The 12,841-nt window shown below is 39.6% G+C and overlaps 1 protein-coding gene across 1 annotated transcript in view; it reads right to left on the bottom strand.

The window, feature by feature from the left end:
* The window catches only part of LOC109930049 (N(4)-(Beta-N-acetylglucosaminyl)-L-asparaginase-like), a 38,597-nt gene extending 27,842 nt beyond the window's left edge, over positions 1-10,755 (bottom strand). The window contains exon 1 of the mRNA XM_048595335.1: positions 10,505-10,755. Coding sequence (XP_048451292.1) covers positions 10,505-10,667 — 163 coding nt within the window. The 5' untranslated portion in view covers positions 10,668-10,755. The remainder of the gene's footprint in view (positions 1-10,504) is intronic.
* Between the last annotated feature and the right edge of the window lie 2,086 nt (positions 10,756-12,841).

The following is a 12,841-nucleotide window of genomic DNA, read 5'->3' as shown; positions in this document are numbered from 1 at the left end:
TATGTTCATCCAGCTGTACACCTTGTTATCTCAGATTCTCCAGCATCTGCAGTTCCTGCTATTCCTAGAAAAACTTGGGTTGTTTTCTGTAGAGCGGTGGAGGCTGAGGGGAGACTTGATAGAAGTCTGTAAAATTATGAGATGCATAGATAGGGTTGACAGTCAAAATCTTTTTCCCAGAGTTGAAATGTCTGATACTAGAGGGCATACATTTAATGTGAGAGGGGGAAGTTCAAAGGTGACATGAGGGACAAGGTTTTTTTTTTTTTACACAGAGACTGGAAGGAGTCTGGGTCGCACTGCCAGGGATGGTGGTGGAGGCAGATACGATAGGGGCATTTAAAGGACTTTTAGATAAGCACATGAATATGCAAGGAATGGAGGGATATGGACCAAGAGCAGGCAGAAGGGATTAGTTTCATTTGGTGTCATGTTCAGCACAACACTGTGGCCCAAAGGGCCTGTTCCTGTGCTGTACTGATTTTTGTAATACATTCTAAAATGTCCTTGGCAAGTAGGATTAAGGAGAATCCCAAGGTATTTTGTATGTATATTAGGAGCAAGATGGGAACTACAACAAGGAGAAAGGAGGCCCAATCTACTCAATATCAGACTGTCCCTCCATACATGGCATCAAACTCATGAACCTTCTCTCAACCCTTCTCTTCAATATAGTACATCCTTACTCAGATAAAGGGATCCAAAAATGTTAATAGTATTCCTCGTATTGTGTCACTCATCCATCTGTGGACTTGTAAACCAAGGTCCCTTTGTCCCCCAGTACTCACTAGGAATCTGCAATTCATTATTAGACCTCCCAAAATGCATCATCCCGTAGTTATCAGGGTTAAATGCTTTCACTGCTCTGCCCAATTCACCAGCTGATCAATATCAAACTGTAGCCTGAGACCATCCTCCTCACTATCAACACCAATTGTTGTGTCTTCTTTCATGTCAATGTGTACAGTATCTATTAAAAATAAATAAATTACTGCATCACATCTTACTGTAATAGCAACTGGGGGAAACAGGCAGAAAAACAACATATAGCTTAGCCAAAAAGCACAAAACTAAGTTCCTTGCAATTTGATTGACATTTTATGAGAATATTAAACTTATAGCTCAAACACCACAATGCAAGCACAATCAGTTTAACATCCCAAAGAATGCATTAACTGAAAGCCAGTCAGTGATAAATGGTTGTCAAGCGTGGCTTTTGAAAACCTGGGAATATTGTACAAGAATCAAGAATTAGGAAGTTCTACAGTTTTAAGGACCTGCAATGTGACAAGCCAGAATTTTTAAACATGATTAATCACCTACGAAGAAAGATACACAAGTCACAAAAGCCAACAGAGAAAGACACAATTTAGTCATGTCTAAAAATAGTACAAGTTGAAGAAAGGTTGGAAGCTGGGCGTGAGCAGGGAAACATTTCTCAAATGACATCCCATTACTTTAGGTTGGAGTAAGAGATGCAAATCCTCCCTACTTTTGCTCAAAATCAACAGCACTTTCTTCAGCTTTGCCTGGACTTTAGACTTTGCAGAAAAAGAATCCAACAAAATCCCAAAGAATAACTGCCAGATGTATAGCTGTCTGTGGTTACTTTCAGTGGCGAGTGTGTTTCTTTAAATCAAAAGATGCTGTTTCAGACAAAAACACATCACCTCTTCTTCTGATCTTGAACTGATAGAAAATCCTTGAATACTGCTTTCTTCACCTGTGCTAGGAAAATATGCCAAGGCTTTAAAAAAAAACTGAGTAATGTAAGAAAGTAAGAACATCAATCTCATTATTAAATTTTGCTCAGACTATTTAAAGTTTTGAGAATCACACAATACCAAGAGATCATTTGGCCCATGTGCCTGTGGCAGCTCTTTAAGAGTGCTGTGTATTTAGTCTGTATCTGAAGCATTATGAATATTACATTGAGGATTAAGGTTTAAAGGATTGTGAAAAATTGTTCACCCTAAACAGAGAGGAGGTATGGAGTTGGTGTTTTTCTTTTAAAAAGGTCACAAAAAAACATGTTTTGTGCATTTAAAAAAAAAACACACAATCATTAAGGGCACAAAGTTATTGTGAAGGAGGCTCTACCTGAGTGAGATACAGGCTGAATGAGTATATCCAGGAATGTGGTTTCAAGTAGGAATTTAATCCATAAGAGGAGAGAGGGTTTTTCTGTAAGGTTGACCACGAGAATTAAAGTGTGCTGAGTGAGGAGTTGGGTGAAGAGTAGGGAGGAGGTTCATGAGGAAGACCTGTTCTGAAGAAGGTTCACTGGACTTGAAAGTTAACTCTGTTTTCTCTTCATAGATACTGCCAGACCTGCTGGGGTTCTCCAGCAATTTTTGTATTTGCATTGGTAGGGAAGAGGCGTTCTTTTTAAAACTAATCTTGTTTTCAGCATCCAGTATTTTATTTCCAATTTTGTGCAGCAGAAGTCAAATCATTAACTGGTATCACTAAGAAATGAAAATCTTATCAGTATTGTATTATCCCATCAATATTGTACAGTTTACTGGCAGTGCTAAAACCCTGCACGAGGTGTAGATTGTATTGATTTTACATTAACTAGTAATTCTTAATTAACACAAAAGTAGAGATGGCAGGGCAGACGATGTGTAGCAATTGCAGAATATGAAGTTTTTGGATGACAATGTGATCCAGGACAAATACATCTATAATAAGTGCTGCGTAGCAGGAGCTGTGTCTCAGAATTAATATGCTTGAGGTCCAGCTACAGGCACTGGAGCACATCAGGGAAGTGTAAGGTTACCAGGACACTACTTCCACATGCGGTCACATCCCTTAGGAAAGGGTCTTCCACTTTGTGGTCAGGGACAGGACAGTGCGACTGATTAAGGAGACCCAGACAGCACGTGCAAAGAAGCCTCAGCTTTCATAATTAACCAACAGACTTGAAGTTTTCTCACCTTCAGTAAGGGCTGCAGGTTGGGTGAGCTAACTGACCATCACACCTGTGATACCACTTCCTGTGGTACAGCAAGACATTCAAGAGGCTGGAGTAAGAAGAGACTTAATGATGGTAGGAGGGGCAGTATAGTGAGGAGATTGACATTGTTCCCTGCAACAAAGAGTAAAAGGCCAGACGACTACGCTGTATAAACCCAGAACCAGGGTTTGCAATATCTGCTCAGAGCTGGAAAAGAATTTGCAGTGGAAAGGGAAAGATTCAGGAGGTCACGATCCATTTTTTGCCAGTGACATAGAACGAGGAAAGAAATTCTGCTGAGTGAGTATGGGACATTTGGTGTTAAATTAAAAAGCAGAATCTCAAGAAGGTAAAAATCTCTGGATTAGTATCTGAACTTTTTGCAAGTAGGCATATTCTGAAATATCATTTTAAATGACTGCTATTGCTTCTGTACTGATTTTTTTCCCCAGCTGAACGTGCCATTTCACTCCAGCTTGCTAATAATGTCCTAATAATTCCAATTTATTTAAGTTTAAAAGACTTGTCTTAGATCCACTCTGCTTCCTTTTGAACTTGATATAAAATTCAATCACATTATGATCACTGTTACCTGGATCACTGCCTTTCCTCTCAGTCATTTATTAATCCTGAATGCATGACTGAAAGGCTGGTAAGAGAGAAGTGGGTTCAAAGTTCTGGGGCAGTGGCACCAGAACTCGGAAAAGTGGGCTATCATTAGGATGGTCTACACCTGAGCCATGATGTTATCATGGCTGGCAATAACAAGTGAAGCAGTGAAGGCTTTAAACTAAACAGGAGCTGTGAGGGATCAAATTAGGTAATTGTAACAATCAAGGAAGAGTGTCAAGGTAGGAAAGCAAAATACTAGGACAAGGACAGAAAAGAAATTAAGAATATACCAGCAGTCAAGACTAGATGTTAAAAAGAAATAAAAAAGCTCAAAGACTCTGTATGTGAAGACAGAGAGCATTCATAATAAAGAAAATGAGTTGGCAGTGCACATTTGCAGTGAGGAATATGGCAAATAGCCATTACAAAAATATGGCATCAGGAGGATGAGGATTGTGTTCTGAATATTAAGAAGAATAGGTAATGATGGAGTGGTAGCCCTTAAAATCAAAAGAAGATATTGATGCAATAGTTTCAGATGACCTTGGTTCAGGAGATCAGGATATAGAATCAGGTTAGCTAGAGATAAGCACTGTAGGGGAAAGAAATCATGAGTTTCTGTGATTGACTGGTCACCAAACAGTAACTATAGCGTCGAAAGAAACATAGAATCTCTACAGTGTGCAAAGAGACCATTTGGCCTATTGAGTCTGCACCGACCCTTTGAAGAGCATCCTACCCAGACCCAGTCCTCTACCCTATCCCTTTTTGTGTTCATAAAGACATTGGAGGCTTGTGGTAAAGGGATCATCTACATATAAACCAGCATAATCAGATGGGAAATAGCAGCATCGATGAAGATTTCAGAGAATTCGTCCAAAATAGTTTCTTAGAGCAGCACTTTCTGGAACCAATCAGGAATAGGTTTAACCAGATTTAGTACTGTTCGAGGTAACAGGATTAATAAATGACCTCAGCTTAAAGGTAGTGATCAAGGTAACAGTGATCATAATATGACTGGATTTCACATCCAGGTCAAAAGGGAGCAGAAAGGGTTTAAAACTAGTCTTTTAAACATAAATGTTGGGGAAATTATTAGGACATGAAAACTGAACGAGCTGAAATGAACTGGCATGTTAAGCAAGGAAATAAATCTGTACATAAAGCAGTGGCAGACATTTAAAAGGATATTTCAGAATACTAAGAATAAGCACATTCCTACAAATTTGAAAAATTCCATGGTTAATTTAAAAGTTAAGAAAAGTTCAAAATTAAGGAAAAAGCAAATAATTGAGCAAAGATAACTGGCAGATCAGGATATAAAGAATAGCAGAGAATGACTAGAGGCCAATTAAGAAGAAATAATTGTTCATGAGCCAGCTTTTCTTTGTAAAATCAGCAATATAAAATCAAATAGCAAGAAATTCTGTAGGTATCCAAAAAGGGAAAATATAAGTGCACCTAGTATGCAGCTATAGCAGATAATAAGGAAGGCAAATGAAATTTTGGCATTTATTGTTAAAGGAATAGAGTATAAAAGTAGGGAAGTGTTGCTGCAACTGTACAAGGCCTTATGAGATCACACCTGGAGTATTACATACAATTTTGGTCCTTATACTTGAGGAGGGATGGAGTTGTACTGAAGACCATTTCGGGAGGTTCACTATATTGATTGCTGCGTGGTATTACCCCAAGCTTAAAAAAGGCACATTTAAAATCTTGCACAAGAATGCCTAATGTATTACACTACGTACGTTGTTCGCTCATACAATTGTCCCAATGTATCTAAAACCCATTTGTTTTTGGAGGCACTCTCTCTCAAACTGTTCTGAAAGAAATTACCGTGGCTACAGAAAATCTGGGAAGTTGATCGTCAAATACCTTCAGACACAGAAAACCCCAAATGCAACTAGTTAAAAAGATCCAAAAGTCCAACTCAAAAATAACTGATATTAAAATTTATATAAATTATACACCTTCCATCACAATGAGCAATAAGTAAAGTTTGTTTGATGATTCTAACTGTAAAGCACAAGAGAATAATGCAAATTAGGAGCATTAATATTAATTTACAAAGTTAACATCCTGTTGAATCTTACAACAGCTTTTGATGTTGATTCATTTTAAGACATTTTTTAGATTGTAGATTATTTCAGTGCATTGCCAATAAATTGCCATGTGGTCTTTTAACAAATTTTACAAGAATAAACCGTAAAATTGTTGTACCTAATGAAGATACTGTGAGATTAAATGTCATGTTGACTACATACTATCCTTCTCTGCTGTAGCTTGTTTAGCTTTTTTTGAAGACCTTGATAGTTTAATCTCTGTAGTAAACATTAAGAACCCTTTGTGAAGACAGTGATGTACACCAGGCAACCTCTTCTTCTTGTTACCATTCCAAAGCTTGGAAAGCTGATGTGTACATGTCAATCTCTTCGGACATTAAAATTCAGTTCTCTTAGTTAAGACTATTAAACTCTGGCGGTGTAGATTTGGACACAATCTGCATTAAAGATTCCTGATCAAAAGGGTAAGTAATTATGCAGGAGCGTGTGCCAACATTAGCCAGGTCTGTTATCAGAAGCATATCAGTACTTGACATATTTGAAGTTTAATTTAACTTCCTCATAAACTTCCTCAATAATTGTGTAACCTCCAACTGGTTAACATTCTAGATTTGCTGTTCCAATTGTATCCTTTTATTTGATTCTGTCATAGATACATACATACATGGAATATGTATATAGAATACTGGTATATAGAATTCAGAAAATAAATGTAATTTTGACCTGACGTTGCTCACTGGATATATGTGCTGCATTCCACAGTCCCGACAAAAGAGCTAGTCTTCCTTGAACTAGGTCATCTGATGCCGGGCTGGAGCATCGCCAGAGCAATGGTGGCCCATCAAAAAGTGACATCAAGGCACAAAAAGTCACTTGGGATGAATATAATTTAAATTAAAGTCAAATGTTACCAGTAATCATCTATGAAATTAAGACCACAGCAATTAATTAGGATAAAAGAACTAAGTCAATTTGATGATTCATTATATATAATTACTTTGAAATAAGGGGATAACATTTAAATTATATCACAAGAGATAACACTAAAGCATGTCACATTTTCAATAAATTAAAATGAGGCAAAAAAAACTTCAAATAGGAATTAAGTAGAGCATTTAATCAACCTTCCCACCCATAAAAGAAAGTAATATTGGTTCAAAAAAGTGACCAATTAAAGAGTAGCTCATTGAGTCTTTTATTTAATTAGCCTTAATTTTATTGCTTTCAAGTCAATTATTAATCTAATAATCAAGAGCTTGATGTGAAGAGAACATCTTGTTCAATGTAGGCTAACTCCAGGCCACTTCCCTTCCCAGACAGTTACATGTATAGAAGTGTTGTCAGGAGAGGAGTATAAATTCCAGGTTTTGGAAACTGTGTAACAGCTGGCAGTCCACCTTAAAACTGAGAGTTTATGAGAGTCATAGAGTTCTACAGCACGGAGACAGGCCCTTTGGCCCAAACTGGTCCATGTGAACAAAATGTCCATCCACGCTAACCCCATTTCCCTGCACTTGGCCCATATCCTTCTAAACCCTTCCTATCCACGTATTCGTCCAAATCCCTTTTAAATGTTGTTAATGCACCCACCTCAACCACTTCCACTGGCAGCTTGTTCCAAATGTGTACCACCCTCTGTGTAAAAAAGTTGCCCCACAGGTTCCCATGTATTCGTTCCCCTCTTACCTTAAAGTGATGCTCTCTTGCCCTCGATTCCGCAACTCTGGCAAAAAGACTGAGTGCATTCACCCTATCCATGCCTCTCATGATCTTATACATTTCCATAAGATTCCCCCTCAGTCTCCTATGCTCTAAAGAAATATGTCCTAGCTTGTCCAACCTCTCCCTATCACTCAGTCCTGGCAACATCCTTGTAAATTTCTTCTGCACTCTTTCCAGTTTAATAACATCCTTCATACAGCAAGGTGAGAAAACTGAACACAATACTCCAAGTGCGGCCTCACCACCATCATGTACGACTGCATCATAACTTCCTAACTTCTACACTCAAAATCCTGACTGATGAAGGCCAATGTGCCAAAAGCCTTCTTCACTGCCTTGTCTACCTGTGACTCCACTTTCAGAGAACTGTGCAACTGAACTCCAAGGTCCCTCTGTACCACTACACTTTTTAAGGCCGTACCATGTTCGATGAAACTCCTATCTGGATTTGACTTTCCAAAATGCAACAGCTCACACGTATCTATATTAAACTCCATTTGCCATTTCTCAGCCCACTTCCCCAGCTGATCAAGATCCTGCTGCAATTTCTGCTAACCTTCCTCACTGTCCACGATACCGCCTATTTTAGTGTCATCCATAAACTTACTAATCATGCCTTTTACATTCTCATCCAAATCATCAACATAGATAACAAACAACAATGGGCCCAGCACCGACTCCTGAGGCACACCACTAGTCACAGGCCTCCAGTCAGATAAGCATCCTTTCACTATTACTCTCTGCTTCCTACCATCAAGCCAATTGTGTATCCAATTCGCCAGCTGTCCCTGGATTCCATGTGATCTAACCTTCCAGAGCTGCCTACCATGTGGAACCTTATCAAAGGCTTCACTGAAATCCATATAGACTATTTCTACCACCCCGCCCTTATCAACCTTCCTGGTCACTTCATCAAAGATCACCTAAATTCATCTAACAAATTTGTGAGGCATGATCTCCCACGCACAAAGCCATGCTGACTACTCCTAATCAAACCCTGTCTTTCCAAATGCATGTATATCTTATCCCTCAGAATCTTCTCAAGTAACTTACCTACCACAGATGTTAGGCTTACTGGTCTATAATTCCCAGGTTTTTCTTTGCAGCCCTTCTTGAATAAGGGCACAACATTCGCTACCCTCCAGTCTTCCGGGACCTTACTCGTGGCTAACGATGATGCAAATATATCAGCCAGGGCCCCTGCTTCTCCTTTGCTGTCGCCCTCTGCTGAATGTCTTATTATGTGTTATTCGATAACTCATTTCTAGTAATGGTTACCCTGCAGCTCAAGAATGTACAGGCACTTAGGTAGTGGATGAATGTCAGACAGTCAAGGTAGACAAGGCATGAACCCCCAGAGTGCATGACTCTACAATTAGTATTTAGCTTAAAATACCGATAAGGGTATATGTGACTTTACTGTACAGGAGACATGAGGAACATGGAGAATGCAACAGGCAAACAGAATGACATTTCTGTGGTCAGAGACTGAATCCAGGGTTGTATATTGCCTCCCTGTTACCAGGGTCAAGGATCTCACTGAGCAGCTACAAAGCATTTTGAGGGAGAAGCATAAACGATTATAGTCCATACCCGTACCAATAATAAAGGAGGATGAGGTCCTGCAGGTCAGTTTCCTTTTCAACTTCCTGAAATTATGAAGCAAGACTGGAAAAGAGTTCTAGAATTAAGAGATAACAGTGTGGAGCTGGAGGAACACAGCAGGCCAGACAGCATCAGAGGAGCAGGAAAGTTGACGTTTTGGGTCGGGTCCTGTTCCTCTGATGCTGCCTGGCCTGCTGTGTTCCTCCAGCTCCACACTGTTATCTCTGACTCCAGCATCGGCAGTTCTTACCACTTCTGAGTAAGCTCTAGAATTAAGTTAGATTATTCAGTCTGTGGACAACACAAGGATTGGGGGAGCTGTGAATAGTTAGGATTGCCAGATGATACAGCAGGATGTATTCAGGTTGGTGATTGCAGATGGAGTTTAATCCAAACAAATGCAGGTGATGCACGTTGGAAGATCTAATGCAAAAAGTCTACAGTAAATAGCAGAATGCTTTGTAGCATCAACATGTAGAGGGATCTAGGCATATAGGTCCACAGTTCCCTGAAAGTGGCAACACAAGTGGATAAGGTGGTCAAGAAAGCATATGGCATGCTTGCGTCCATCGGTCAAGGCAGAGTATAAAAATTGGTAAGTCAAATTGCATCTGTATAGAGGTTTTGTGAGGCCATGTTTGGAATATTGTGGGCAGTTCTGGTTGCCACACAACCAGAAGGATGTGGAGGCTTTGGAGAGAGTACAGAAAAAGGTTTACCAGAATGTTGCACGGCTTGGACAGTATTAGCTATGAGGAGAGATTGGACAAACATGATTGGTTTTTACTTAAAGAAGGCAGCTCACCACCACCTCCTCAAGGACAATAAATGCTGGCCAGCCAGCGACACCCACATCCCACAAATGAATAAGAAAAGCTTAAAACTGAAAAGGGTGACCTGATAGAAGTTTACAAAGTTATGACAGGCATGGATAGAACAGATAGTCAGAGTCTTTTTACCAGGGTAGAAATGTCAATTACTAGAGTACATAGGTTTAAGGTAAAAGGTAGAAAGTTTAAAGATGTAAAAGGCACGTTTTTTACACAGAGGGTGGTAAGTGTCTGAATATTCTGCCAGAGGAGGTGGTTGAGGCAGATACAATAGCAATGTTTAAGAGGCATTTTGATGAATAGGCAGGGAATAGAGGGATAAGCGTAGAAGCAAAAGGTTGTTAGTTTAGAAAGGTTTGATGTGCTCTCACAGTCTTGTTAAGGCCTGTTTCTATGCCGTTCGGTTCTTTGTTCTTTTCCAGAGCGACAGAGATGACTGGTGGGGAGTTTAACCCGAGGGTCACCACATCTCAGGCCAAAGATGACGTTGAGAAGAAGGAGGACATGGCAGGATCCTGCACGGCTCTACTCGGACTTGGTCTGATACGGGATTAGATTAAAAACCAGCAGAAATAACCAGTGCACACATCTGCAGGATTCTCCTTATTCAAAAGCTAATCATCTGCAGGCTTAGAAACTTACAGCTACATGTCTTTCCTGTTAGCTTTTTCTTTTGTTTTGTTTTGTTTTGCTTGGCTTGCACTTACCTCGCTGCGTTGCGTCTTTAAAGGGCCAAGTATTGATGACCAGGGGGATCTGGGCGTCCGCTTGGAAGCAGGAGGCGCTCAGCGCGAGGATCAGTGGAACGTAGCCCGGGGATCCCATAGCAACGCGAAGCGGGCCCCCATTCACAGAAACTCCGGGTCTCATTCACAGAAAGTCCCGCTACTACTCAGCCCGTCAAGACCAGGACTTCCTCTTACACACCCAGCTACGGTGGCTGCAAAAGGACGGCGAAGTTCTTCTTTGGTTGTACAAATAATGAGCTGCTGGGTCACTATTTAAACTGCAAGCTTTGCACTGCCTAATCTGTCATTGTCTCACATCACAACAACACTGATGTGATAAATTTATTATTCTTTTCTGACAGTTACAGTCAGCCCATCTCCTTTAGAAACATTTTTTTTGAATACCCCTTCCAGACGCTGGAGGATACCAGTGTCTGGGATGTTTAAAGTTTAAGAAGTGGGTTCGAAAGGTTCTGCTGATTTTAAAGTTCCTCAAGATGGGTGAACCCAGCATCATTTGGGTATTGGGAGGCAGAGAAATAAAAGTTGAGTTTCTTTAAACAACCCTTTAAGTGCTGGTGGTTCCAGATGTTCTGTCAACGCTCCTGCTGCACTTCATTACTATCCCAACCAAAGTGCTCCACTGCAGTAAATTTATAAATGGACACCGCACCGCATATTAGGCCAGGTGATGAAAGGTTTAGTCAAAAAGAATGCTTTTAAATATTGTATTAGCATTTTTTTTCAATTCAAATACAGGCAAATAGGACTGGTTTATTTAGGAAAACTTGAACGAGTTGGACTAAAGGGTCTGTTTCCCTGCTATATGACTCGATGACTGAGTTCAGACTAGACGCATTGAACGATAGATGCAAGTGTGCCATTGTAGGCCAAGCTGTAAGACAGGACTAGTCTGGTAGATTAGGAGCTGTTACATTCTGTGCACCTTTTCCACGTTCATGCTGGTGGCTCAGTCAGGAAAGTTGTGCACGCTGTTCTTTGCTGAAGCATTCATTGAAGTTGCTAAATAGATTGTCTTTGCTGATTAAAGGTTTGATTGTACTTTTAAATACTTGTTTCACCACAAAGTGATATCCAGTCTCTGTACTGCAGTGCTGCTTCGAAAATGGCTATTTAGGCTCTTGCCATGCAGTTGTAGTGTGCATTCGTCTGGACCAAGAAACCTGAGATCAAGTTCCACCTGCTCCAGAGGTCATAATGATGAGGTTGATTGGAAAATACATAAAATTGAAGTTGGTAGCATTTGGGAAGAGGCTTGTCGCTAAAGCTCATGGTCCATTTCAACAGTCACCTTGCCCTAGTTCTTGCTAGGTCAAGGGAGATCAAATTCCTCTATAAATTCACAAGTCCCTCAATAGCACGTTTCCGCTTCTGTCTGTGACTCTGAGTCTGGGAGCACCGACCTAGGAACTTCAGCACTCCAAGATGGTGATAACTTTCAGGAAAAAAGGCATCATCCTCAGTTTTTTTTTCTAATTCCCACTTGGCACGTAACTTTCACTGGCTGGGCCAGTATTTATTGCTCATTAACTAGTTGCTCTTGAGAAAGTTTGTAAAGCGCTGTTTAAGAGTCTTAGTGAGTCACTGTTATACAGTCTGCTAAATGATATGAAGATTTCTCGATCTCATGACCCATTCATGTCCTCTTGTCACTAGGACACTTTGACAGCAACATTGCCACTGTCAAAACCCAGAAGCTGAAAAGAAATGTAATTAAATTAATTGGAAGTTTAACTTAAAAAAAACTTCATGAAAAATAACCTGCAATCAATTATATGAACTGCAATTATTGAATGCCTTGAAATATATATCACTCCATCAAAGTAATGTACTGTTGGCATTTTAATAATTGTGCATTAAATGTTAAATAAGGAATCAAATATAATTGAAAATGTTAAATGGCATGTTGGCAGAACACATGTAAAACTTTAAATGCATGGCTGGTAGCACTTCATGAGCAAATGAGTACATGTGAGCTGTTTATCAAAGATGGAAATGAAGTTATCATTCTGGAACTTAGATTTAATGTGGTATTAGTTGTTTGTTGTATCATTACTATGTCTTTGTTACTTTATAGCATTATTATTTTGTCACTATTATATATTCTATGCTGTAATTATCATTATAGATATTGTTGTAATTATATTGCTTTCTGTAGCAGAAAGCTTCATGATAACTAACATTCAGATGCAAAATTAAGAGATTTCTGACTGTCTATGGTTGAACTTGTGGATTGTGCTCCATTTTCCTAGTTGCTCATTTTTAAATATAGCAACAATGCCATGGAATCTTAAA

The sequence above is a fragment of the Rhincodon typus genome, chromosome 3, assembly GCF_021869965.1.
Source record: "Rhincodon typus isolate 14 chromosome 3, sRhiTyp1.1, whole genome shotgun sequence".
Taxonomy (NCBI): Eukaryota; Metazoa; Chordata; class Chondrichthyes; order Orectolobiformes; family Rhincodontidae; genus Rhincodon; species Rhincodon typus.
The sequence above is the reverse complement of the archived record's forward strand: the minus strand, read 5'-3'. Positions and strand labels throughout refer to the sequence as shown.